This window comes from Takifugu flavidus, chromosome 4 (assembly GCF_003711565.1).
Source record: "Takifugu flavidus isolate HTHZ2018 chromosome 4, ASM371156v2, whole genome shotgun sequence".
In the NCBI taxonomy this organism is placed as follows: Eukaryota; Metazoa; Chordata; class Actinopteri; order Tetraodontiformes; family Tetraodontidae; genus Takifugu; species Takifugu flavidus.
In genome coordinates, this window is record NC_079523.1 from 14,758,570 (window position 1) to 14,786,210 (window position 27,641).

The 27,641-nt window shown below is 45.2% G+C and overlaps 3 protein-coding genes, 1 long non-coding RNA gene and 1 other non-coding gene across 16 annotated transcripts in view; 3 read left to right on the forward strand and 2 right to left on the reverse strand.

Annotated features, from left to right (window-relative positions):
- Positions 1-14,919, forward strand: part of LOC130524710 (NACHT, LRR and PYD domains-containing protein 12-like) — a 337,155-nt gene extending 322,236 nt beyond the window's left edge. For 7 of the 12 annotated variants that reach the window (XM_057031088.1, XM_057031087.1, XM_057031092.1 and 4 more), the window contains 2 exons: positions 13,346-13,519; positions 14,051-14,919. In XM_057031088.1, coding sequence (XP_056887068.1) covers positions 13,346-13,519; positions 14,051-14,231 — 355 coding nt within the window. In that variant the 3' untranslated portion in view covers positions 14,232-14,919. Of the gene's footprint in view, positions 1-6,317; positions 6,432-7,275; positions 7,380-7,929; positions 9,753-10,677; positions 10,858-13,345; positions 13,520-14,050 lie in introns of those variants that run through there. The other 5 variants (XR_008950191.1, XR_008950193.1, XR_008950192.1 and 2 more) reach the window with 3 other exon arrangements.
- On the forward strand, positions 876-4,018 carry LOC130524723 (uncharacterized). The gene is made up of 2 exons (XM_057031139.1): positions 876-3,890; positions 3,957-4,018. Exon 1 carries the CDS (start codon positions 925-927, stop codon positions 2,587-2,589), a length of 1,665 nt encoding a protein of 554 aa, XP_056887119.1. The 5' UTR covers positions 876-924; the 3' UTR covers positions 2,590-3,890; positions 3,957-4,018.
- A 2,651-nt stretch (positions 14,920-17,570) lies between the features above and the next one.
- Positions 17,571-18,352, reverse strand: LOC130524755 (uncharacterized). Its single transcript, XR_008950226.1, has 3 exons — positions 18,148-18,352; positions 17,912-18,055; positions 17,571-17,829 (listed from the first exon to the last, which is right to left on the reverse strand). It is a non-coding gene; the product is annotated as an uncharacterized LOC130524755 (long non-coding RNA).
- Positions 18,353-19,102: 750 nt separating this feature from the next.
- Positions 19,103-19,221, reverse strand: LOC130525139 (5S ribosomal RNA). The gene has a single exon (XR_008950403.1). It is a non-coding gene; the product is annotated as a 5S ribosomal RNA (ribosomal RNA).
- A 2,408-nt stretch (positions 19,222-21,629) lies between these two features.
- LOC130524748 (uncharacterized) lies at positions 21,630-24,031 on the forward strand. The gene is made up of 4 exons (XM_057031178.1): positions 21,630-22,687; positions 22,785-22,856; positions 22,950-23,474; positions 23,740-24,031. Exons 1-3 carry the CDS (start codon positions 22,207-22,209, stop codon positions 23,012-23,014), a joined length of 618 nt encoding a protein of 205 aa, XP_056887158.1. The 5' UTR covers positions 21,630-22,206; the 3' UTR covers positions 23,015-23,474; positions 23,740-24,031.
- The last annotated feature ends 3,610 nt before the right edge of the window (positions 24,032-27,641 follow it).

Below are 27,641 nucleotides of genomic sequence, written 5' to 3' on the forward strand. Positions count from 1 at the left end.
AACAAAAAGAAAATGAGATTGATGCAATTGGTGTAAGTCACCGCATCATTGTAAGGCAGGTAATACCAGCACACAAACCAACAGTCAAGCTCAAGAGTGAAGTTCACTATGTTTGTAACACTCGCATCAAAGAAGTGGTTACTCCAGATGATGTAATCAAAGTGCTGGAATCAGACTTCAGTGAGCGAGTGGGAGAAGAAGCAGTCTTCTCTCAGGAAGATCTCCAGTTCTTGAACAAGCTGAAAGATGAATCAAACATAAACCGGATGGTCATTATGAAATGCCCTTACCCTTTAAACAAGACAAGCCAGACTTACCCAATAACATGCCATGTGCTGTTCATCGTTTGAAGTGTCTAGAACGAAAGCTCAAGAGAGACAAACAATACTGCATGGATTACATTAACTTCATGCAAGACATCATCACATGTGGTGATGCAGAAAAGGTCCCAGAAGAAGAACTCAACAATCATCCAGCCTGGTATATTCCCCACCATGGGGTATACCACCCTCAAAAGCCTGGGAAAATTCGTGTAGTTTTCGATTGCTCAGCGAGGTTCCAGGACACATCATTGAATGATCACCTTACTGGACCAGATCTAACAAACAGCCTGGTGGGTGTCCTTTGCAGATTCCGTAAGGGCCCTGTTGCTGTTATTTGCGATGTGGAACGAATGTTTCATCAGTTCCATGTGAGACCTGAGGACCAAGACTACTTGAGGTTCTTATGGTGGGAGAATGGTGATCTTGAGTCTCCACCATCAGTTTTTCGGATGAGAGTTCATCTCTTTGGGGCAGCCTCTTCACCTGGGTGTGCCAATTTTGGTCTGAAACACATAGCTCTTGAAGGTCAAGACCAGGTTAGTAAGACACTGTGAAATTTGTTCAGCAGAATTTTTATGTGGATGATGGGCTTGTTAGTGTGATGTCTGACTCAGAGGCTATCCAGCTTGTCGAAGAAGCTAGGAAGCTTTGCAGTGTAGGCAAGTTGAGGCTACACAAGTTCATCTCCAACAGTGACAAAGTGTTAAAGTCGATACCCAAGGAAGAGTGTGCAGAAAGCGTGAAAAACCTGGATATGGCTTTGGGAGAGCCACTGATGGAACGTGCACTCGGCGTGCAGTGGTGCGTCTTCTCTGATGATTTTCAGTTCAGAGTTACTGTCAAGGAACGCCCACTGACCAGAAGAGGAGTGTTATCCACTGTAGCTTCCATCTATGACCCATTAGGGTTTGTTGCACCATTCATCCTCCGTGGAAAACTGCTTTTACAACAAATGTGTCGAGACAAAGTTGACTGGGATGAGCCACTCCCTGAAGAGCTCAGATCACAGTGGGAGTTATGGCTACAAGATCTTCAGAATTTATCTAGTGTAAAAATTAGGAGATGTTACATTCCAGAAAGGTTCACAGATGTTGAGAAGTACGAACTCCATCACTTTTCCGACGCCAGCGTCACAGGTTATGGTGAGTGTAGTTATCTCAGAGCAGTTAGTGCTGAGGGAGAGGTTCATTGCTCGCTAGTGATGGCGAAAGCGCGTGTTGCTCCCACCAAAGTAACTACTATACCGCGCCTTGAGTTGTCTGCAGCGGTGGTAGCAGCAAAGATGAGTGTCATGCTCAGAAATGAGCTTGATATAGATGGTCTTCAAGAATATTTTTGGACAGACTCCAAGGTCGTTCTTGGATATATAAACAATGATGCCAAAAGGTTTCAAGTGTTTGTCGCAAACAGAATCCAAAGAATTAAGTCCATCACTGATGCTGAGCAATGGCAGTATGTGAAATCTGAAGATAACCCGGCAGATCACGCTTCAAGGGGCCTGATGGCACATCAGCTTGTCAGTTCAAATTGGCTCACTGGCCCAGAATTTCTATGGAAACAGGACCTACCTGCAGGAAATATCAAGGTGGGAGAAATCCAAGATGATGATCCAGAGCTACGGAAAGTTCAGGTTCTAAACACAAAAGCAAAGGAAGAGAAGTCTTTGCTTGATTGTTTATCAAAGTTTTCTGACTGGAGAAGAGCTGTGAAAGCCATTGCCTGTCTTAAAAGATATGTACAGCAAAGAAAGGGTCTCAAACCTAAGACTAATGAAACCACAAACATTGAAGAAAGACAGGAAGCGGAGCTTTTCATTATTAAACTGGTCCAAGAGGAAGCATTCAACTCTGAGATCAAAGGTATAAAGCAATGCAAGGAAGTAAGACCTAAGGATAAAACAAACAACTTACACAAGCTAAGTCCATTCTTGGATGAGCATGGTGTGCTCAGGGTAGGAGGACGTTTGACAAGGTCTAGTCTTCACCCACATGTCAAGCATCCTGTCATTTTGCCTAAGACAAGCCATGTATCTTCTTTACTTATCAAGCATTACCACCAAAAGGTGCATCATCAAGGAAGAGGCATAACTGTAAATGAACTAAGATCGAGTGGAATATGGATCATAGGCTGCAGTAGTGCAGTTGCCTCACACATCCACAAATGTATGATGTGCAGAAAGTACAGAAGAAACACACAAGATCCAAAATGGCAGATTTGCCAGAAGACAGGATGGAAAGTACTCCTCCATTTACATATTGTGGCCTAGATTGCTTTGGACCATTCTACATGAAGGAAGCAAGAAAAGAACTCAAGAAATATGGTCTCCTTTTTACATGTATGTGTTCAAGAGCCGTACATATAGAAATGTTGGATGATCTTACCACAGATGCTTTCATCACACGCTGCGCACATTCATTGCAATCCGTGGGAATGTGAGACAGCTGAGATGTGATCAAGGCACAAACTTTGTAGGTGCGAAAAGAGAGTTCATGAATGCAATGAAAGATCTGAACCATGAACAAATGAAGGGATATGGATGTGAGTTCCTAATGAACACCCCATCATCAAGCCATATGGGAGGTGTATGGGAAAGACAAATAAGGACAATCAGAAGTGTTCTCACTGCAATCCTGGATGAATCTGCTAAAAGACTTGACACTGCTTCACTTCGCACATTTCTGTATGAGGTGATGGCTGTTATAAACAGCAGACCTCTAACAATTGAACACTTAAATGATCCCACAAGTGTCGAACCTTTGACTCCCAACCACATTCTCATGATGAAGTCTAGCATAGTGTATCCCCCTCCTGGTCAATTTGTGAAGCAGGATCTGTATTTGCGTAAGAGGTGGCGACAGGTGCAGTTTCTGTCAAATGAGTTTTGGGTTAGGTGGAGGAAAGAATATCTCCTTAATCTTCAGCAGAGACAAATCTGGCAAACAGATAAGAGAGATACAAAGGTTGATGACATAGTTATCATTTGTGAGGACAGTTCTCCAAGAAATCAGTGGAAACTGGCAAGAGTGACAGAAGTGTATCCCAGTGCAGATGGAAAGGTTAGAAAAGTGAAACTGTTCGTCAGTGACTCAACCTTAGACAAACAAGGGAAGCGTACTACTAAGTCAGTGTATCTTGATCGGCCTGTGCAAAAGATTGTTGTATTGGTTGAAGCAGAATAAGTGTCATAGTTCACTTGTTACGTTAAATGTTACGTTAAAACGTAAGGTTGTAGCAAAGGTGTAAAGTGTGTATTGAAATCACAATAACTGTGATTTGGTGGGAGTTTAACTGCCATAAATATCATTTATGTTGTCATTTTATGTCTGTAGAATATTTTATTTAACATTGTTTATTTTTATGAATATTTAATTCCTTTATTTAACACATCATACAGGCGGAAGTGGTTTCTGTTCTTTGTTTAGTGACGGACCTTTAATGTGGTACTCCACTTCACGAACTTTTATTTGAGGTAATACTGCAAGAAGAGGAAGTTGCAGAAGACATTCTTTTTAAGACGTTTTTCTTTGCTCATGGTGGACTCATTCCCTCAGGGGTGCAGCCAGCGAGGTAATCTGTTGCGTTTGTACGTGTTGTATATGTGAAACCTGTTTAATTGTGTGTTGTGCTAAACAGTTCGACGGTGGTGATGGCGTTTACGGTGATGTCGTGCCAATAAATCATCTGTGTCAAAAGAACTGTGGTCCGTGCTTCTCTGACGGGAGTGATAAGATGAATATACAGTGTGCACGTACGCGCACACGTGTGTATAAACACTTAATACACGCGTGTGCGTGGACGTAGACTTTTTAGTACTTTGGGTTCATAGACTTTTTAGTATTTTGCAGATACGTGTCTGTATATAAACCAGATCCTCCTGTAATAAAGAACTAAAGGCTGACTGTTGTCACGTGACCTGTCTCCGTCTGTGTCCGATGATGGAACCTGCCTGGAACATCTGGTCCACAGAAAAAGCAAAACAGCTCACAGAACTGGCCCAGTTTAGACCCAAAAATGACAATAAATAATGAAAATGTGTGACGCAGTAGAACAATGGACGAACTTTCTATTGGTCATTGACAGTTTCAGTCATTTTCATCAGAATTCATCAAAAATATTTAAACCAACAAACTACACACAGAACCGCAAAGTTTAGAGCTTAAAGGGAGCGACAGGTGAAGATTTAAAGCTCAACGCAGCTGAAGAAGTTCCAAAAAGGAGAAATATCATGTGGTGCTTTACCGCCACCCGGTGGACACGCGTGGAACTGCAGACAATAGTTAAACGCGCTCCGACACATTCTGACCTCTGCTGCTCCTCCTGGACTCCAGGGCTGCAGAAATATGCTGCTTTTACAAGTCTTTCAAATCTGTCAAGCATCATAAATCTTATTTATTTAACCAGGTTGAATAATGGCGGAGAATGGTGTCCGAAAAGCGTCTTTATTTTAAAGTGAACAAGAACAGTTCGGTCCGCGTTCACAGAGGCGGAGAGACCTCGACTGAGTCCAAAACAAGTCCGCTAGGAAAACTCTCAAAAATAGTCAAGCCACAGAAGTCAGGGTTTGGCGATGAGGCCGAAAACCCTCCGCCGCTGGCAGACGGGAGTTCTGTCCTTAAATCTAACGGGAGATTGAAGAGAGACCGCAGGTGCGTGTGTCTGCGGGGCCACTGTGGCTGATGAGCGGCTCCTCCACGCCCCCTGCAGGTAGACACCAGCAACAACGGTCCCAGAAACTGGGAACCCAACAAACGAGTTTTTCAAAGTATTCCTTTCAGACTAAGCAGGAAGACTGAAGACCGACAAGGTGAGTGGAAACGAAGAGCATTATTGAAAAGAATTGACAGTTGTGTTTGGAGATAAAATCAAGATTGGAATCAATGAGACTTCATATTTAGTTTTAGCACAAAACATCGTTATACATTATAAATGAAAAGGTCTTATTTAACATTCTTATAGTCTGGCTTTAGTTATAGTTGAATAGTCTTTCTAAGTGAAGTTTAGTTTATTTTTCTGCTCTTTGCTACTGATCCTAAAAGAACTTTAAACCCTCCCAGAATGCTTTAATGGTAGTAATATATATGCCATAAAGCTGTTGATTAGGTTTTAAAAGTTAAAGTATTCTGTTCAGACAAAGCAGGAAGAGCGACATTTTGTGACAGGTGAAAAGCTCATAAAGTTATTAGAGTTGTTCAACAGTCCAACAGCTGGATATTTTGGTATTATTTAAGACAATAAACTTTAAAAATAATTAAATAAATCCACACAGGATCACAGGACACCAACAGGATTTTGGGTTCATGTTGCACGTTTTCTCACAGTGGTTTATTGTTCTATGTTGTGGAACCACTGTGAAAGAAATGCAGGAGTGGGTGTCATTTCTTTCATCTATTTTAAATAGAGCAGTGATCTTTGAGGACTTGGATCATAGAAATAATTGAAGAGGGGAACAAATGAGGGAAGTTAAAAAGTCCTGACTAGTATGTTTATGTAGCACCAGATAATTTAGTGGCTGAGCTGAAGACAGTCCTTTCACCATGTTGGCCTGTGGAAAACCAGTGTTGTCGGCCCGATGGACCAGCGTCCCCGTCGTTGCCGGACCACCGTTGGCCACCAGTTGGGTTTTGGGATCAAAGTGGGGGCGTTTCCTGTATCCGGTTCTCCTCACGGATCCATGACTACAACATGTTGCTGCAAGTGCAGAGACGTTTGCTCTGGAAAGAACTTTAGAGCACATTCAGTGCTGCAGGATGAGGGGCTGGAAAAGGTGCCAGTTCTTTTCTCACTGCAGGGAACAGTTAAAAAAAGCAGCTTAAACTCTGAAAACATGAAAATGATACAGAGACATCATTGATTTATTGATTCAGTTGTTATCCAGAATGGATTAGAAATGTTCCTGTTTGATAAAAATGCAGTGAATTGGGATTATTGAACTCCAACCTCTACAGATTATTTACCTTCATCACAGTCTCATCACTATTTCTGATGTTTCCTCAGGATGGACGAGGACAGAGCAGAGTCCACAGTGCCCAGCTGTGTGTCCCTGAAGAGTGACTACTCCAAAGACCTCCCTTTAAACTTCGGTATTGGACCTCAAGGCTCACCTTTAAAGTAAGGTTTTCTGAACCACATAATTCTGCCTTAGAACATTTCACAACCATACAAAACATCATTTTGTGGGTATTAGCCTCCACTATCGTGAAAAATTAAATTCATCAGGTCCTTAAAATGAAACGGTGCACCAACATGTCAGGCGTTCGCTCCCATTAACTCCCATGTTAATTTTAGTGTGGTAAATCTTTTAAAACTGAAAATTGCTTGTGTTTTTAACTGGTCATTTCTCCTACATGGGTTAACATCATCTCACAAAAATTCCTAGGCATATATTTTAAAGTTTCCCAACAATATCCATCATTGCAGAGTGCTCCAGCTCTCCATTTAGATACGGATGGGTAAGACATGGCAGGTCTGTGCAGCTTGTTCTGCCACACTGTTCCACCACATGTCATGAAAATTCATTAAAAAGTCTATTTATAGGCTCCTGGTTCTAATAAACCCATAGACAACAATATCAGTCATTTCTAAATGGTTGAAATAAGCTTTTGAATACGCGTGACCTCTGTGCTATTTAATGATCAGTTTCAGAGACCAGACTACTGTATTTGGAGCATAAATGTAGAACTTTTGTTCTATTCTATGAGTTTATATTCCTGATTTGGCACTTTTATTTTTAACATAAATTCACAATGAAGAAAAGCCACTAAACACTTAAATCAAATACACTTTTCTCCAACTAAACGAGCTTGTTAGAACGTAAATAACTTTATATTTTTTGCTCAGTGTTCATTCAATCTTCAGCTGTCAGAGCAAACTGAAAGTAGAAGTGAACGTAGCCTTTCTTAGGCGTTGCTAACGCCCAGTAGACATGTATAACCACTATTCCCATTTTTGACAGCTATCAGAAACGGTCTGCTTCCATTGGAGATTCCTCCTGTCCCGAGGGTGAAAACAAACGGAGAACTGAACTGCAGACCGCCGACCTGAACAACAGCGTCTCACGTAAGCTCGTACATTTGTATTTATAAGATACTTTTGGGTCGGAATAAAGGAACAACTTGTGTATTTACAATGTGCAGGAGAAGATCCAGAGAGCTCTTGTTTGGTTCCACTGGAACCCCTGGACCCTCTGAAGACCTTCCTAAATGCTTAGACAGTATTTAGCAACATTTAGTCATTTAGTTCTGGAAAGTGTTAAAGAGTTGAAGGCAGGTGACCTTTACAGGACAATGGGTCTGCTGAGTATGATGTGTTTGGAGAAGGTTTGATGTGTTTTTCTAAATATCATCCAGCTTTTACCAGCTGTTTAGTCCAAGCAAACTCTTGGAAGACATGGAAATGGTTGTTATAGACTAAATTACATTGAAACCAATGAAATAAAATAATAGGTGTACATAAGAAGACATAACATTTCAAACTGACAGTAAGATGGGTCATTACCCGACTGTTGCTTCTATCATTCAAACATGACAGAATATTTTCCAGTTGAGGACATCTGTGTTACTGCTGTAGATGACAATTGTAAAAGGATTTAAAAGATTGTTTGTTTTAGAGGGTGGTGAACTGCAGGAGGTGATAGAAGGTCATAAGATGAGTCTGAAGAGAAGATGTGAACATGTGACTGAAGGAACTCATGAAGCAGGAAGTGGAACCCTGCTGAACAAGATCTACACTGAGCTCTACATCACTGAGGGACAAAGTGAGGAGGTGGACACACAACATGAGGTGAGACAGCTTGAGAGAACCTCCAAGAAGAACATCCAGGACACTCCAATCAAGTGCCAGGACATCTTCAAAGTCTTATCTGAGCAACAGAGACACATCAGAGTGGTTCTGACCAACGGTGTCGCCGGCGTTGGAAAACCTTCTCAGTGCAGAAGTTCAGTCTGGACTGGGCAGAAGGTTTGGAGAACCAAGACATCAGTCTGGTGCTTCCGCTCTCATGCAGGGAGCTGAACTTGATCAGAGATGAGCAGCACAGTCTTCTCTCACTGCTTCATGTTTTCCATCCAACATTACAGAAGATCAGAGCAGAAGATCTGACTGTCTGGAAACTTCTGTTCATCTTTGATGGCCTGGATGAAAGCAGATTTTTACTGGATTTCAACAACCATCAGCTCATCTCTGATGTCACACAAGTATCGTCCGTTGGCGTGCTCCTGGTGAACCTCATCCAGGGGAACCTGCTTCCCTCAGCTCTCATCTGGATCACCTCCAGACCTGCAGCATCCCATCAGATTCCTCCCTCGTGTGTTGACAGGATCACAGAAGTACGAGGCTTCACTGACTCCCAGAAGGAGGAGTACTTCAGGAGGAGGTTCGGTGATGAAGATCTGTCCAAGAGAATCATCTCACACATCAAGGCCTCCAGGAGCCTCCACATCATGTGTCTGATCCCAGTTTTCTGCTGGATCACTGCTATAGTTCTGGAGGACATGATGACCAGAGACCAGAGAGGAGAGCTGCCCCAAACCCTGACTGACCTCTACTCACACTTCCTGAGGGTTCAGATAAAGAGGAAGAAGCAGAAGTATGGAGGAAAGCAGAGACCAGAGGAACTGACTAAGGCTGATAAAAAACTCCTTCTGAAGTTGGGTCGGCTGGCGTTTGAACATCTGGAGAAAGGAAACATCATGTTCTACTCAGAAGACCTGGAGCGATGTGGACTGGACGTCTCCGAGGTGTCGGTGTACTCAGGAGTTTGTACAGAGATCCTTAAAAGAGAGAGTGTGATCTTCCAGAAATCAGTCTACTGCTTTGTTCATCTGAGCGTTCAGGAGTTTCTGGCTGCCGTCTACATGTTCCACCGTTACACCAGGAAAGACACAGTGGTTATAAATCAGTTCCTAAAATATTCGAAACCAAACCCCTTTTCCAGGTTTACATTGATGTTTGCAAAAAATCAAGTCACATCTCTTGATGACTTCCTCAGGAGAGCACTAAGGAATCTCTTGAAAGTGAAAATGGCCACCTGGACTTGTTTGTTCGCTTCCTTCATGGTCTCTCTCTGGAGTCCAATCAGAGGATCTTGGGTGGACTGTTGGATCAGAGGAACAGCCACCCAGAAACCATCCAGAAGGTCCTCAACAACCTGAAGGAGCTGAACAGTGATGAAATCTCCCAGAACAGAAGCATCAACATCTTCCACTGTCTGATGGAGATGAAGGATCAGTCAGTCCATCAGGAGATCCAAGAGTTCCTGAAGTCAGAGAAGAAATCAGAGAGGAGACTGTCAGAGATCCACTGTTCAGCTCTGGCCTACCTGCTGCAGATGTCAGAGGAGGTTCTGGATGAGCTGGACCTGCGGCAGTACTACACCTCAGTGGAGGGACGACGTCGCCTGATTCCAGCTGTGAGGAACTGCAGGAAGGCCGTGTAAGTAAAGATTTCTGGGGCCGGACATCGGCGTTTAAATCAAGCGAGTGGATCATGTCAGGTAGCAATACCCCCTCCAGTGGTCATTCCTTCAATTCTTTATCTCCATTGCAGCGTCCATAAATTAAAACAACAACAATTCATCCAGAAATGTTCAACACTGGCTGGATATAAGTTCAAAGGTCAATCCAGACAAACCAACATAAGGCAGGAATAATAGGAGCCACAAGTTAATTGACTATCATGAAATTACTGTCATGTCATTAAATAACTTTTGTTTGTTTGTATACATCGTATTCAAACGACAGAAAAACACATTTTAACTAATGACACGTGACTATTTTGCTTCATTTGTTCAACGTAAAAACAGCCGGCCTCGTTGGTTTAAATGGGTGTTTTAGGTCTTTGTGGCGGTTCCGTTTGGAGCCTTTATGTGACCCACAAAGTTGTTTGACCCTTTCCACACCCGTTAGGTGGCAACTTCATCACTAGCAACAAAAGGTGCAGTGAAAATGATTTGAAGGGAAACAGGCAGATATAACAGAAGCTGAGGGCAATCGATGCAACCAGAGACTCTGATGTCATCGATCGGATCGCTGAATTAAGACTTGACGCACCATCGTACAAATTGGATGAAATGCAAAATATCCAAAGAGCCGATAGACAGATAAAAAGATGCATGTTTCTTTGAACCATTTGCTACAATCATTTTAAATATTGAGTAATTATGAGCTGTTCTAAAATAAGACAAATGTGAGAATAATTCAGTTGCATTTCAGATCTGATGGTCGTTCAAACTGTTGCTCTACGGTGTTGAATTTAGCTTTTCCAGGAAATGAGCTACATTTGTGTTGAGGTAGATTCTCAGATAAGTTGATGAGAAATCCCAAAGTTTGACTCACTATTTTTGTTTCATGCACAACAGACTGCCTGGTTGTTTTCTTTCAACGAGTCATTGGGAAGTTGTGGCCTCAGCAATGACGTCAAACCCTTCTCATCTACGGGAGCTGAGCTTAATCTGGAACCAAAGCCTGACAGATGCCGACGTAAAGTTACTGTCTTCTGCAATGATGCATCCAAACTGCAGACTGGAGACGCTCAGGTCAGGAGGCCTCTGTTGGTCTTTTCTAAATTTCTTTACATTTTCTGCTTTTCTCTTCATTTTCAGATTTAGAAATGTGTTTTTATTTGCCCCATTTATTCCTTTTCCAGGCTGAGTGATGCAGTTTATCAGAGATCAGCTGTGACTCTCTGGCCTCGGCGCTGAGGTCCAATCCCTCCCATCTGAGGGTTCTGGAGCTGAGTAGGAACCAGCTGAAGGATCCAGCATGAAGCTGCTCTGTGGTGCTCTCCAGGATCCTCTCTGTGAGCTGGAGACTCTCAGGTCAGTCAGAGATGATCCAGTACTTTCCCAGGTGTAACTAGTTAGACAATAACTGTTTCCATGTTTGATCTTTGTTATAAATGTAGTGTTACAGTTCTCAGAAAAAAGACCACACAGGACAGATTTGCAGTATTAAATTGGTTGTGGAAATCTGTCCCATGTGAGGATGGTCATCAATGACTAGAAAGGAAGTATCAGTTGTAGATTTGTCTTGTTTTATTTTAGGCTGGCCACAAAACCGCCCAAACATTCAGACCAATCAAAAATGGTTCTTCCTGTCTTTTAAAGATCAGAAGGAAAACTAGAAACCCCAAAAAGAAAGCTGCTGCAGTGTGCCATGCCCCTTCTCTACTGAGAAAAGCCATCCCAAAAAAGAGAAAAGCCCAAGTGTGAAGTGAGCCCCCTGTTAAACCTTGGTACCGAAAGCCTGCAGTCATTCTCATCTTAGGTGGCTTCATTCCAGCCAGAAGCCCAAACCTGCCTCCCTCTTAAAGGGGCAGCAGGTCAGTCCAACCACAGAAACCTTCATGAAGATCTGAAGCTTTCAGCATCCACAATTGTTGCACCTCACTTCCATTGGAGTCCAAATCAGAAGTCAACAAGTTGATTCTACACCGATTCTACACAATGCAACCATTTTAAAAAGGTTTCCATCCATAAGTTTTCACACATTTTTATATAAATCTCTTTGTTCATCGCCTCCTTCTGTTGTAATGGTCATTAAAGAAAATGACCTTATTTGAGTTTTTCTCCTCACAAATATGACTTTCTATGAACGATGCAATAAATGCAGCTTGCAATCTAAGACAATATGGAAGTATGTGTCTATAATAGTAGTGGAAGTAGCTCATAAAATAATACATTTGCTCTTCTCATCGAATCTTTCTATGATATTAAAGAAAAACCTGCTCTTAGTCAACAACATCTAATACATCAACCAAAAATCCTAATTTTCTACAATCTAATATAAAACAGTAGAGAAGACTCTTTCTGCAGAGACACTGGTGGCAGGAATGCAGAAGTATCACCTGCTCAACTTGGAAGGTGGAGCAGAAACCACCAGCTGAGAAGGTCCTCAGCGAGAGGAAGTGGTGGAGAACCATGAAACTTGCTAAGCTCCACCTCAGCTCCAGAGACGGGCTGAGCTGGAGCTGTGGCACCAGGTATCGCCCAGAAGAGCCTCCAACAAACAAGCTCTTCTCTTGGGAGGAGAGGGCTTTGAATCTCAGCTCAGTGTGCTTGTCTCTAGTAGGTGGCAGCTGCACCTTTTCCTGAGCTCCTTGTTGATGCCCTGAGGGGAATTGATGCTCCTGCAATGTTTTCTGGCAGCATTGAGCTTGCAGTGGGGCAATCAAACACACTGTGGGGTGGCTCTCTTTCCTTCTCTCATCTGGAGAACAAGTGACACCAGCTGCCAATCATTGTTGGAGAAATGTGCAGTCAGGGGAACGATGCGTCCAGACTATAGCCACCCTTCCAGCATCCAGCAGTGTCTAAAACCTTTGATTTGGTTTCACCAGAGAGTGTAGGGATTGCAGGGTCGCTGCAGCATCGCCCACAAGCTATCAGGAGTGGGTCGCTTTGTCCCAACTCCTGACAAGAGTTGAGTGCTATTGAGAAATGTGGTCTCACAAACTTGGAAGGTATTTTGACCTACACACACTTTACATACGCTGTAGATCTTGTCCAACCGCCCTGAAAGAACCCAAAATAGGAACATACGGCAGATAAGCCGGTGCAGGACCAGAGGTTTGTTGCTTGTAAGCTGTGTTTTGCTCTGGTACATGTTGATTTTTATTTGTCTTCTCTCAAAATAATTGTTATTTTAGCCTATGGGAGTGCAGTTTATCAGAGACCAGCTGTGATTCTGTGGCCTCAGCTCTGAAGTCCAACCTCTCCCATCTGAGGGTTCTGGACCTGAGCTACAACCCGTTGCAGGATTCAGGAGTGAAGCGGCTCTGTTCTGGACTGGAGAGTCCAAACTGTAAACTGGAGAGGCTCAGGTCAGTCTTCATTTTTCTACCTATATACCAGCTGCTAAGATGGTGAAGTGAGGCTGTTCTCAACACTGCTGTGATGCACCACATTAAAAAAATTCCTTGTAATATCGTGAATTCAGGTCTGACCCAACTAAGAACTAACGTAGGTTTAGTACTGACGCAGATAACATGCAGACCTGCACCGTATAACCTCATCCTGCATTTTTCAGATTAGACTACTGCAGTTTATCAGAGATCAGCTGTGGCTCTCTGGCCTCGGCGCTGAGGTCCAATCCCTCCCATCTCAGAGAACTGGACCTGAGTCACAACCAGCTGCAGGATTCAGGAGTGAAGCTGCTCTGTGTTTTTCTCCACTTTCCAAACTGTCGACTGGAAACTCTGAGGTAAACACCATTCTCAAAAATGTCCATTATTCCATCCGAGGGTCCTCACACTTTCTGAGTGTGTGTGTTGTGCCCAGTTCCTTCAGGAGGGAGGGCCACACGGGGACCACTTATTCATGATAAATTGATTTAAGGACAATGAAAAAGCCCACAGATGGTAACCAAAATTAGACAAAACTACGTGAGGGTGCCTGGTAGACACCAGCCAACGAGGAGGGAGATGGTGAGGGAGACAGGAAGTCATCTAAGACAGGTTGTGCCTTTAAAGATGAGCCACAGGTGAGATGGATCTCCATGATGAGATGGGAGGGAAAGAGGTGGGAGAACCTGGGAAGAGTGAGGGCCAGAACAATATATATTCTCCTTTGGAACAGTGCAAACCTGAGAGGTTGGAATTGTGGTAATTACATATTACTATCATTTTTTAACCTGTAACTAAATTAAATATTTACAGATCATGCCTTTGATTAACCTTTCAGATGAATACTGGTTTCACTTATAACCTTATAAAAGTTTCCCTTCTTTATTTAGATTAAGGCGCTGCAGGTTATCAGAGATCAGCTGTGACTCTCTGGCCTCGGCGCTGAGGTCCAATCCCTCCCATCTCAGAGAACTGGACCTGAGTGAGAACCAGCTGAAGGATTCAGAGCTGAAGCTGCTGTCTGATCTCGTAGAGAATCCAGACTATGGGCTGGAGACATTGAGTCAGTAGCTGGTTGGAGCCAGTCACCTCCCGCTCATCTGCTGCATCACTCACTGACCACTGGTGAAGAGCATCTGTGGAAACATCTGCCGTCTACTCCCTCCATAGATGAAAAATTCAGTTTTTAAAAAGCGCTGGTGGACTTTCAGGAGATCAGTCGATGGTCGACAAAGCAGAAGCAGCTTCGCCTTGAAGTTAAATTAGTTCCTGGTATCACACAATGCATCTTTATAAAGTTCTAAATGGCTCCTCGGCCACTCTTAGAAGCATGGAAACATTCTCTTAATTGTCTCTTCAAATGTCTGTATTATACGTTACTATTTTACATCATGCCTTCAGAATCTTTAGGGTTTAGTATTTACTGTCTCTGTGACATGGAGCATTGGAATATTTCAGCTGCAGCCAGCAAAAACCCATCAGAATGACGGCTATCGGTGGGAACCGCAGGTCATTTGACTTTAGTCAATCTGTTCAATGTTATAGGATTTATTGCAATCTAATAAAAACTATGAATAAATGTGGGAAATAGGAAATAAAAAGAAGCAAAATGACCAAATAAAACTCCCATGAATACTGTAAATTTAAAGATGTCAAGAATGGAATATCAGCTTAAATAGAATCAAACATAAAGTGTAAAGGCCTCCTTTAAGTTTACTGCAAAAACAAACACAAAATCAAGAGCGACACGCGCCAAAAACGTCTCATTCTCTCTTCTGTCTCCACTCATTCTCTTATATTCTCTTAAGATAATGGGGACGGGGTCGTGTGATAACAAAACAACCTAATTGGGGACTATATTTTTGTTGCAGGAACTTTGGCTCTTCAGAAGTTTCTATGTTGGCTTCCACAGATTGTGCATCCACTAGAAACTCAGTGTTTTTGAGGAACTACCAGGAGTGGCTGGAGTGGAGGCCAATGATGCTATAGCTACATATAGCTACATATAGATCACCGTTATCCTCAACCCAAAAGACCACCAGTTGGCGCAGCAATACTAAAGATAGGAGGTTGTGGTCGTTGTGCAGACGCGGAGTGATATCCCACACAAACGTGCCCTATGTTCTATATACCGTATGTTCGCGACCAAAGGGCGCACCGTATTAAAAGGTGCAGCCTCAGTTACGGGTGCTATTTCTGTATTTAACACATACATCAGGCGCTCCGGATTATAGGGCGCGGGCATGGTAAAACATACCGCTACGATAGCTTAAAACATGCATGCTAGCGTGTATTTAGCAATTTTGCGAAAGCCGGCAAGTCGAACAACCGACAACAATGTTTCCAAAATTAAAATGTTTGTATTTTTCGTATTTTGTTATTAAACCCCGGAGGGCTGAAGCAGGACCGCTGTTAAAAATGTATCAGTCCGCGCTTCCAGTTCTGGTGCAACGTCCAGTTCTAAATGTATGAATCCGCGTATTGATGTTTCAACGTCCCATCAGTAAAGGGAGAGATTTGGATATAGTCCCCCTGAGGTGGTGTTTTTAGAGCAGTTCTTAACAACTTTCTCCTTTCCTGATAAGAGGTCCAAACATTATTTCACTTCCCTGTAAAATACTCTAAAATTTGCCATTCAGATTTGTTGTTATTAAGATAAAGAAATGCAACATTTCCCCCAGAGAAGCGATGGCGATGGAAAAAGCCCTGGCTGTGTGTGTGCATCACAGCAGGCGTGGGTTCTCCTCTCTGGAGTCATGCGGGGCTCCTTTGAAGGGCAGATGAGGAGGTTGGTGACAGATTCCCCTCAGAAAGATGATTACGGTGCCAAAGGTCATCACCGGGGTAACCAGGAAGAGGCAGAGTCGGTCTACTGTACGAGCGATGCCGCTCCAGTTATCCTTCTCCTGTCAGGACCAGACATTTACGCCACTTTTGATCTTTTTAAATCAGACTTTGGGTTGAGGACTCTGTTTGAACCCTCTGAGCTCATTGTAGTCGTTCTTGTTGCGCATGTGTTTAATGATGTAGTGGCTCCATCCACAGCCGGCTTGATCTCTGCGTACAGCTGATGGCTCCTCCCTCTTCTTGTGGTTTCACAGCTCCACACAGACACCAAAGCTCAGAACTCAAATGAAGCTACTGATGCTTCTATATCTCATGTGTTTAAATGTTTCTGGAAACGTACTGGCAGCGTGTGTGACTCGGGTCACCAGTCCGTGTCTCCCAGACTGTTTCTCAAACATCAGCTCACTGCGGGACTTCACACTGTCGTACTCCTCAGCCGAGGCAATGTAGCCCACTGAGCTGGATCGCCGCGGTAACGCTCCATCCCAGTACGGCTCTGCCTCAGCAGGGCGGGTAGTCGGCCGCTCACAGCGGAGCCCCGTCTGTAGTCGGCCGCTCACAGCGGGAGCCCCGTCTGTAGCCGGTCGCTCACAGCGGGAGTCCCGTCTGTAGTCGGCCGCTCACAGCGGGAGCCCCGTCTGTAGTGGGCCGCTCCTAGCGGGAGCCCCGTCTGTAGTCGGCCGCTCACAGCGGGAGCCCCGTCTGTAGTCGGCCGCTCCTAGCGGGAGCCTCGTCTGTAGTCGGCCGCTCACAGCGGGAGCCCCGTCTGTAGTCGGCCGCTCACAGCGGGAGCCCCGTCTGTAGTGGGCCGCTCACAGCGGGAGCCCCGTCTGTAGTCGGCCGCTCACAGCGGGAGCCCCGTCTGTAGTGGTTCGCTCACAGCGGGAGCCCCGTCTGTAGTCGGCCGCTCCTAGCGGGAGCCTCGTCTGTAGTCGGCCGCTCACAGCGGGAGCCCCGTCTGTAGTCGGCCGCTCACAGCGGGAGCCCCGTCTGTAGTGGCCGCTCACAGCGGGAGCCCCGTCTGTAGTCGGCCGCTCACAGCGGGAGCCCCGTCTGTAGTGGTTCGCTCACAGCGGGAGCCCCGTCTGTAGTCGGCCGCTCCTAGCGGGAGCCCCGTCTGTAGTCGGCCGCTCACAGCGGGAGCCCCGTCTGTAGTCGGCCGCTCACAGCGGGAGCCCCGTCTGTAGTCGGCCGCTCCTAGCGGGAGCCCCGTCTGTAGTCGGCCGCTCACAGCGGGAGCCCCGTCTGTAGTCGGCCGCTCACAGCGGGAGCCGTCTGTAGTCGGCCGCTCCTAGCGGGAGCCCCGTCTGTAGTCGGCCGCTCATAGCGGGAGCCCCGTCTGTAGTCGGCCGCTCACAGCGGGAGCCCCGTCTGTAGTGGGCCGCTCACAGCGGGAGCCCCGTCTGTAGTCGGCCGCTCACAGCGGGAGCCCCGTCTGTAGTCGGCCGCTCATAGCGGGAGCCCCGTCTCAAACCAGATTAAAATTGTGCTATTCAGCCACCTATTATATTTTTAGAGCTGATTCAGAAACATTCTAATAAAGTGAGACTCTACAAGCAAATGTTTCTTTTTTAAGGCTCTTTATATGTGATGCAATTCTTATTGTGCAAAACCGGCATTTAGTGCATCAGATGTTTGGGTTGGTAATCTTGCCCATGAAGAGGATATTATCTGAGCTGTGGTCAGTGATGATAACCATGAAGGGACGATTGAACTTCAGGACTGGAACATAATTATAGGAGTGAAGTGTTATTGTGATGCCTGTAGCAGCTGCGGCAGTGGCTCCAGCCTCATCAACATCCAGGGTAGCTTGATGGACAACCTACAAGAAATACCAGACATAATTAATTGTCAGAAAGAAATCTGTGCTCATTGTTGATGCTGTTCCTGTTTTCCATCTTTACCTCTGAGACTGCCAGTTGTTGCCCCTCTGCAATACCACTCAAGTCTGCTCTGTCACCAACATGCCTACCATCCCCATTTCAGTCAACACAGTCTTCAGTGAGTATGTTTTGATGGAGAATTTGGGAATATAAACACTGTATTTCCTGGGGAACAGACACAACCATGAGGTGACGGACAGGAGCCAACCGCCACATCAATAACCAAGAGTTAGCCGTTGAGTCTCCATTTTCCACACCTGTGTTTCATCCATTTCAGCCATTTGGTAACATGAGCGGCAGAAATTGCATTCTCCAGTTTTGCCATGTCGTCCGGCAACAGCAGCAACATGGAGTGAGAGCTGTTAAATGGGAGGTGAAGGACCGATGTGTTAAACATCTGGTCACGATAGGTTTCAAATCTCTTCTCAATATTCATCATCTGAACTGGAACCTGAAAATTCAAAGTTTAAGTGCATTAGTGCATCAAAGTGCATTAGCATCAGCCATTTATGCGGTGTATGGAGATAAGTCCAGGGCCCAGGGGGGAGCCAGGGGTCCCGGGCCCAGGGGCCCAGTGTGTGAAACCTCTGGGGCTGAACGAGTCCAGCAGCCTTGCTGGCCACCATTAGACTTTAAGGACAAATCAATACAATAGGTAAATTACACACCCACAAAATAAAGTTTTCTATGTCCCTATTCAATAAAGAGACATTTCCAGTAACCCCATAATCCCGCTTTCTAAATTGCAAGTAGCAGATATGAACAGGGAAATGCTGCGTTATCTGCTTATTCTGTTACAAATAATCTGATGAGATAGGTGTGGAGTTAATTCAGTTGGGGATAGACAGATGGAATATTAGTGTTGTTAGTATTATACTTGAGTTCTTTAGATATTGTTTTCAATTCAGGAATCTGCCGCCTTGAGTTGGCTTTTTTTGAAGACAGAAATGTTGACAATAGTGTGGACCAAAGTGGGAAATTCAATTTTATTTAAACACAAACACACACACACGCACGCACACACACACACACGGACGCACACACACGCACACAAACACACACACACACTCATAAAATATTAAATCTCAAACGATGTACAATAGTGCAACATTAAATCTCAATGTTAGAAGTACTAAAGAAGTGAATTACATCTGGCTGGATAATTATCAGGAACACTGGCGGCCTCTGCTGACCCAGTGGAAGAGTGCAAAAAGCTTACAGCACCTGGTATTCCCAGGCGGTCTCCCATCCAAGTACTAACCAGGCCCGACCCTGCTTAGCTTCCGAGATCGGACGAGATCGGGCGTTCTCAGGGTGGTATGGCCGTAAGCGAGAGCAGGGGCAAGAAAATGGCCTTTTGAAGTTAATACACTCAAACTTATTTTCTTGAAACACTTATTCTGGTGGAGGTTGTCCATTTTGCTTTGTCACAGTCCAAACCTCAATGTTGGAGCAGCCTCCAATCCATTCCCCCCAAAAAGAAAAGGCTATAGAGCCTATGAGCGTCATATCATCAAATCTGCCTCGAACGGCTCTTGGATGAGAGGTGAAACGCCTTCAAAAAAATCAAACAAGATTCAACTCCGATAAATGAAATCAACTTAAAAGCAATGTGCCATGGCCGGGAATCGGTGCCATGGCCGGGAATCGATCCCGGGCCGGTGCGGGCCAGTTGACAATTGCTGTAACAGACAACCTGATTGAAACCTCCTGAAGACCCCAGAGGGAGAGTTCGAATCCAGCTTTGGGCATTATCAAAGAGAAGATATTTGATTGAAAAATTCACCATCATAAAAATGTTTAAAGAGCATAGCAGTGTCTGTGAGGTTTATGAGCCACAAATGCTGCTCTTTTTAGGAGCACAGCCATCTATTAAACTGTAGTTTGTGTCATAGCATAGTTTTATTGACAAATTCTAAATTGCAAGTAGCAGATATGAACAGGGAAATGCTACGTTATCTGCTTATTCTGTTACAAATAATCTGATGAGATAGGTGTTGAGTTAATTCAGTTGGGGATAGACAGATGGAATATTAAGATTAATTAAGATGAACTTTATTCATCCCCGTGGGGAAATTGAATTATAGTAGCAGCGTATGCAGAGTAAAGAGACAGAAAAAAAAAATACAGATAAGATTAGAATGTTATAAGCATATATACAGCATATATTATAAGCATATATATATAATATATACATAATATAATATATACATATTATAAGCACTATAAGCATATATACATAAATATAGAATAATTTAGAAATAAAATTACAACATGAACATTACACAGTTATTGTTATTGGCTGGGTTTGGATGAGTTATATAGTCTGATGGCGGACGGCAGGAATGACTTCCTGTAGCGTTCCTTAGAGCAGCGAGGCTGCAGGAGTCTGTTGCTGAAGCTGCTCCTCAGTTTGTCCACTGTGTTATGGGGGGGTGGGAGGGACTGTCCATGATTGTCTGCAGTTTCAACACCATCCTGTCCCTCACCACCTCGTCCAAGTTACCAAGTCTACAGCCAACAGCAGACCCTGCCTTTTTGATGAGTTTGTTGAGTCTGTTAGCATCCTTTGCTTTAATGCCTGCACCCCAGCACACTGCAGCAAAGAAGATGGTGCTAGCCATGACAGACTGGTAGAACATGTGGAGCATCCTGCTGCAGACACTGAAGGACCTGAGTCTCCTGAGGAAATAGAGTCTGCTCATGGCCTTCTTGTAGACAGCATCGGTGTTTGTGGACCACTCCAGTTTATTGTCCAGCTGGACACCCAGGAACCTGTAAGATGGGACTATTTCCACATCTTTCCCACTAATGCAGACTGGGGAGGGTGGGGACTTGCTTTTTCTGAAGTCCACCACCATCTCCTTCGTCTTGGTCACGTTGAGCTGCAGAAGGTTCTCTCTTAGTGTTGTTAGTATGATACTTGAGTTCTTTAGATATTGTTTTCAATTCAGGACTCTGCCGCCTTGAGTTGGCTTTTTTTGAAGACAGAAATGTTGACAATAGTGTGGACCAAAGTGGGAAATTCAATTTTATTTAAACACCACACAACACACACACACACACACACACACACACACACACACACACACACACAAACACACACACACACACTCATAAAATATTAAATCTAAAACGATGTACAATAGTGCAACATTAAATCTCAATGTTAGAAGTACCACTACGGACGCAATATATTTCCGGCCGCTATCATCCCGTGGCGCTGTTCTGCCGTTTCTATGAAGAGCGGCTCCTCTCCGGAGGATCGGCCATTCTTGGTTCATTCTTTGGTAAACTTCGCTGAAGGTAAGTTTGGGCTTGATTTCCGACTAAATTAATGAGGAAACTTTTCGTAATTGTGCATAGGCTGTGGTCAATTTTGTCCTAAATTAGCAAGGAACGTGTTATAATTGGCCCTAAATTATAATGTACTGTATTTGTCATGCTACAATATACTCATATCTTGTCAAGCTAGTTTTTCATAAATTAAATTACACGATAGTGATGAATGAACTTGTTCATATTTTATATTCAAGTAACCGATTTACTTGTCGTGGCACTGAAATCTCGGTATTATTATTATTATTACTATAATTATTATTAGTAGTAATATTAGTAGTGGTAGTATTACATTTTATTACATCAAATGTGTGTTTTTGTTTCCAATGTCTTTGAGAGGGGATACTGTCCTCCTGCCCCCCCCCCCCCCCAACATGTTCTCTCTCACACACACACACACACACACCACACACACACCTACACACACACACACACCTACACACACACACACACACACCATCACTTTCCACTCTTTTCCTCACTAGCCACACCAGGTACTGACCTTCTGAACTCCTGAATCGACACCCCAACAACCTTGATCTCACACTTTCACACCTACATGATAATTGCATGTGTGCGCACACTCACAAACACAGACACACACACACAGAGCTTTACACATGGTACCACACTTTATCTTTTACTGGCCTAAGATTCCTTTGATCACATTTATCAGGTGTGATTTGAAAAATGGGTGGAACTGTTTTATCAGTGTCTAATAAAAATGAGAAAATTAATAGACATTTTTCCTTTATGTCAGCTCAACATGCAGAAGCAATTCGCCTTTTTCCCTGGGAAACTTCGGGTCGTGTTCCGCAAGGGGCCTCTTGGGTTTCTCCTCCAGGAGCCATCTGATGAAGCCAAACGGGTGAGTTCCACTCCTCAGGACAAGTCTGCGGCCATGAGGGAGGACCTCGTACGGCAGAACGCTTTGGCCGTCATCCGACAAAGAGGGGGGGGGGGGTCCCTCAGATAAGATGGAGGTGCAGGGAGACTATGTCCTGCAGTTTGGTAAATATAAAGGGAAGTCATTCAGATGGCTTTTGGAGAATGACGTAGGATACACCGTGTATCTTATCAAGAATGTGCAGAGCGAGGAGGCAGCAGGTCTCTGTATGGCTGACAGCCACAGTAAGGACAGCCTCCAGTCATTTGGGAGTTATGCCCTCAGTTTCCAAGAAATCCAGGCTCTCCTCACTTATGAGGCCGGAAGAGGGGATGGAGTGACTGCCTCATCTGAAGACGACCAGCTGGTTGGATTTGGTGCCCGAGCCAAGAGCAGGTGGAAGGAGATCTGGGACAGCAGAGGTGATGGCTATGCTGATTTTGTCATAGGCAGGCGCTGCGTTCCAGGTACACGAATGTCCAGGTTGCAGCAGAACCTGCTGAAGAGGCAGCAGCCCACCACATCTTCCACACCTGCTGAGCATCCCATGAAGGCCCCAGCTGAGCCCCTGGGTATGCTCATTCCTTCATGTGACAAGTTCAACTTTGGGAAAAGGTTTTTTTCTTTTCTACTAATAACCTGTAGCCGGTATTTTTGTCTTTAACACAGCCATGGAGGAGGACGTGGAGATGGAAAGGGAGATGCTGAGCATCCATAACGCTGATCTGCAAGTCCAGAGCTGTAAATACACCGTTACCACATTTATTTCATGTCAGACAAACAAAGTCCATGCCGTATCTGATTTCTATTGTTTTTCTTTTCATCTGTGTGCAGATGCTATGCCAGTAGCAGCAGCCGCCCTGCCGAGAGTGCCACCAGGAGCAAAGACAGGTTTCTGAAAAATAGGTTTCAGAGCTGGAGTTCCGTTCCTTTCCATGAAGAATTCCTCTCCAAATCTGAAACTTATCTTATTATTTTTGTGTTCTTGATGTTCCGGCCGAGTTCCTTTAATATTACTCTTCATATGTTGGTGTGATAATAACCGTCGTGAGGACTATGAATTGATCCGTGCAATGATGAACTGATATTGACTATGAGGAGGAGGGTAAGTGTTTGTTTTTGTTCTCTTTGCTGCTTCGTTGAAAAACAGTTTCCTTTTTTTTTATTTAGGGCTGATGAACAACCTGATGTCTCTGTAATGTCCAGCTGACTGTTCTTTCCATGTTGTCATCAGGTGAAGTGACTGTAATTTCTTAATAGCAAGTCTGCACTTGTTTTCAGGACCTGACTCTTGCACGGCACAGACCTCTGACGGCAGAGTGCCTCCTTTGACGGACTCTACCCAAGACCAAAAGAGTGGTATGTTAAACCATGTACATTTCCCCATTCCGTGGGGTGTTGAACAATAATAAAGTGTCCCGGGGTGATTCAAATTGACACGATTCTTTGTCACTGACATGGAAAAAATCTGACGTGTGAGCTCTGGAATGAAACCAAGTGTCCGAGGCGCGTGTGTGTTTCCTTGTATCGTGTGTTTATATCATGTGAGGGCGGGGGCACTGAAATTGTCTCTTCAGTAATGATAACTTTATGTTGTTCAACTGTCTTCTTTACTTTATCCTAGTTCCCATAGCTCCTGTTCCCATGCCTGTCCCTGACCACGACATGAGCAAGTGGATCTGCTCACAACATCAAAAGCTGTGGATGAGGACGGAGCTTCAACAACTTGGGTTGTGGCCTGGGTCCCGACCAGTGCATAACCCTGGGAACGCAATTTCTCTTTGGCGTCTTCCTCCTCGGCCGGAGCTACTGGACATGGTGGCTGAGCTCCCGTCCCCCAACTTTTTTCAGCTCCATCCATTTTTCATTTGGAAGCCAGAGAGCCACATCATGGTCAGGTTGAGGAACAATGACATCCTGCCGTTCGGTCAGGTTTTCAGGTCGGACCACACGGAAGATGGCGAGGAAGGTGACACTGGCATCTGGAGCCATGTCCAGTTTCGCAGTGATGAATGAGAACTGGCTCATTGTGTCCTGGGTGATGGTTCAGGCTGAGACAGAAAGGTCCCTGCATCCGATGTAGCAAGGAATGGCCCAGAGGTACAGCCACGCTGGGGTGGGAAAGGCCGGCTACCACTGGATGGACAGGTGAGATCAGCCATCTTTTTTGTTTGCCGTCATTCAAACTGAAAAATGCTCCATGCTAACCCTAACCCTATCCATGCTGAAGACGTGGCGCGTTCAGAGGGTTCACATCCTCCGTGGTTGCCTCAGTGACCCAGAACTGTCTGAGGGGATAATGGACAGGGACGGAGGGACCCTTCAGCTAAACCACGTAGCGGGCGAAGGTGCCAAAGTCCCCGTCTGGATCCCTGTACGTGGTACATCTCAGCAGGAGGGCTACCATTTCCAGCAGGCCCAGTGGGTCACGGGTACGCAGGTCTCCCCTGAACTGTTCCAGGCCCAGGCCATGACCGGCGTTGTGCGGTGGAACTTTCAGCGACCGGTAGACATGAAGAAGCCCGGCGCCGTCCTCCCTGCTGTCTTTGACCCTGCCTCAATGTGGGAGTTGAACTCTGCTTCCATGGCAGTGACGGGACAAGACAAGTGCCCTGCGTTCCGCCTCTCTGACAGAGACACTGGAGAAAGGTTTGGGCTGGAGTCCAGAGAACCGGGCTGCCGTCCGCTCCCTCTGGACTGGGACAAACACAAAATGCAGAAGAGGGATCCGCCTTCGGCTCTTGTGCCCCCTCCCGCTCCAGACGATGCTCCTGGGGCAACACCTTCCTCCAGCTGGGCAACAGCGACTGCTGTGCCGTCGCTTCCCCCTGCGCCACCTGTCAGCTTCCATCTCTCTGCTGCTGGACGTGTAAAGGAGATTCCAGCAGAGGATGACCAGGATCCTGAAAGATCAGTGGGCGGGTCAACGATAATCGGGTTTTTCAGAGCGGCATGTTGGAATTAAGGCCTTCGAATGATTGAAAATAAATAGATTTAGTTAGGTTGTGGTCAGTGTATCTCAATCTTTTGATGTGTTAAATATTACACTTTCTGTTATTAAGGGATGGATATTATGTGTTTCTCAATAGCCCATATCGCGATCATATGAGTTACTAAGGATGCATTATTGCTTTGTTTGTGTTCCAGACGTCTCTGGAGCTTTGCCCCTGCCGCTGAAGTCCTCGCCGAGGAGCGCCCGCACTGGACCCATGAAGACTGGTGGTGGAGTGTTTGTCTTGGACCCACACGCTGGACTCTTCCCATGAAAGACGCTATTGATAGTTTGCTGCAGTATCATCATGGGGACAAGGACATCCTGAGGCTTGTGGATCGAGACTACGCAGACATGGTCCATCGGTCTGCGGCCGATCCGAACAGCTTGCTCCGCCCCACAACCAGGTTTCACATATCCCGCTATGTGAAGCATCTGGCAAAGCTGTTGAACACCAGTTCTTCTCTGAACACCAGCCCAGAGAAGCTCCTGGAGACTCAACAGCTGTGGTACTCCTTGACAGAGGGGAGCAAAACAACCAGCGTTCCTGTAGTCACCATGGAGACGGCTGTTGTCACTCCTCCCACAGCCGCCCTGCCCACGCCTCTGACGCAGGATTCCATTGAAAAAATTGTGCAGGGCATTCTAGAGATGGAGCAGCAGCAGCAGCGACCAGAGCAGAAGATGAGACAGACGAAACCCTGTCTGGCCTGTGGACAGCCCAAGTCTCCGTATGGGACGGGTGGATCTTCCATCCACTTTTTCTATCAGCAGCAGGTCCTGTCGCTACTTCTACTGCTCAAGGAAGGTGCATCAGACTTATGCTGCTGAGGGACTCTCTGACCCCAGAATGCCCTTTGAACAATTTGCCGCGTCAGAGTTTTTCCAGAGGGAGCTGGAGGCCACCAAAAAGCGTGTGGAGGACAAAGCTCAGAGACAGATCGGCTGTGTTTAGCTTCATGATGGCGTCTCAGATGATATTCTTTCATTACCGCCACCCTTTCTCCACACAGAAGACACCAGGTTCCCAGCTGCCTCCGTGAACATGTGCTCCCACTCCCACCTTGTTTGAACCCCCGGTTCTCAGTGTCCACCTTCCCTTTTGCCATTTTATGGGGATCTGAAAGTTAACTTTTGCTGTTATGCTAATGACTACTGATAAATAATTAAATGAAGCCGCCTCCCGCTCAGACTGTCACCGTTGCATTGTGGGAAATGTAGTATTGGCCTGTGTAAAACATCTGCGGCCTGTGGGCCGGTTCTAATAATAAATCAATATCATCCCGGGGGCCATAGAAAACCCTCGACCTTGACTCTGACATATGAGCTTTAAATGATTTCTTTTGACTCCCATTTATTTGGCTGTTTGGATATCATCTTTGCTAGTGTGTGTGCAGCGCTCTATGGAACTGGCATAAAGGATGTTAAAATTAGTCTAAATTAAATAAAAATTCATCCATTCATCATTCCCAACAGACGGTGTTTGATTAGAAACTCTTTCTGAACTCTGGTGCTCTGAAACATCTCCGCTTCCATTTTCAGCTGTTTTATTCTCAATAACATCAAATCATCCATCCATCCAAATCGTGGTCCTGTTGGACCACCAAAGGACAAACACTTTCCATTTAGCACGGACAAAAAACCCAAATCCTGTTTAGCAATGAAGCTGTGGGGAGAGTTTGAGGAGCGTTTCTGAGGAACACGCTGCCATATTGGGTCCAAGCTGCTGGGGTTTTTTGTTGTTTCCAGGTGAATCGGTGGGCAGCGGCGTTACCGCCTGTCTCTGCCCCCCCCTCTCTCCGTGGTCGTGGTCACGCCGGGCATCTTTACTGGTCCCGTTTTAAACAGGTTCTGTTGGGAACAGGTGTTCTCCAGAACTGTATTCCAGGCTGCTGTGCTGAAGGGCTGTTTTCAGTAGCAATAGAGCCAGAGTGTGCCTGCTCCATATGAACCCCCCCAGGCCGTGCTTTCCTCCTGGCTGAGCCATAATCAGCTCTGGATGGACTGGTTCACGCTTGGACTGAGTCAAGATTTGATAGCTTGACTGATTCTTACAGTTTTTGATCAAACCCCCATCTGCTGATTCCAGGAGATCTTTAAAGGATCTCAGAGCTTCAGATTTATGAAGCCTGCTCAGCCCCCGGCAGCGCTGATGAAACCATTTCATTCCTTCAAAAAACCAGAACATGAAGCTCCAGAAAAGGTTTTTGGATCAAGTTTCCAACAGAACGAGGACAAGTGGGTAAAAGCGCCACTTTAAAGCCTCCAGGCCTCAGAAAACATCCACCTTTAGGATGCCTGACTTTAGAGGATCGTCGGTTCGCTCCGAGCACAAGAACAAACATGTTTAACCTCAGTCCAAGAACATCTGACCTGAAATGATCAAAAAGCTTCAGCGTAAAAAGATGGTGGAGAGAAAGCTGCTGGGAGGTTCTCAGAAGAGAAGTGGCATTAAGCCAGCTGGAAGAGTCCAGCCTGCTTCCTGCTCCTCCAAACAGGCGTCTCCACACCAACACTGAGGAACACGGGCTTCT

Excerpts from the sequence above, each read along its gene's own strand:
- LOC130524723 (XM_057031139.1), top strand. The coding sequence starts at position 925 with ATGTCTGACTCAGAGGCTATCCAGCTTGTCGAAGAAGCTAGGAAGCTT.
- LOC130524748 (XM_057031178.1), top strand. The coding sequence starts at position 22,207 with ATGGAGGTGCAGGGAGACTATGTCCTGCAGTTTGGTAAATATAAAGGG. Across the intron at positions 22,688-22,784 it reads GGCCCCAGCTGAGCCCCTGG|CCATGGAGGAGGACGTGGAG; the intron begins GTATGCTCATTC and ends TCTTTAACACAG. Across the intron at positions 22,857-22,949 it reads TGATCTGCAAGTCCAGAGCT|ATGCTATGCCAGTAGCAGCA; the intron begins GTAAATACACCG and ends ATCTGTGTGCAG.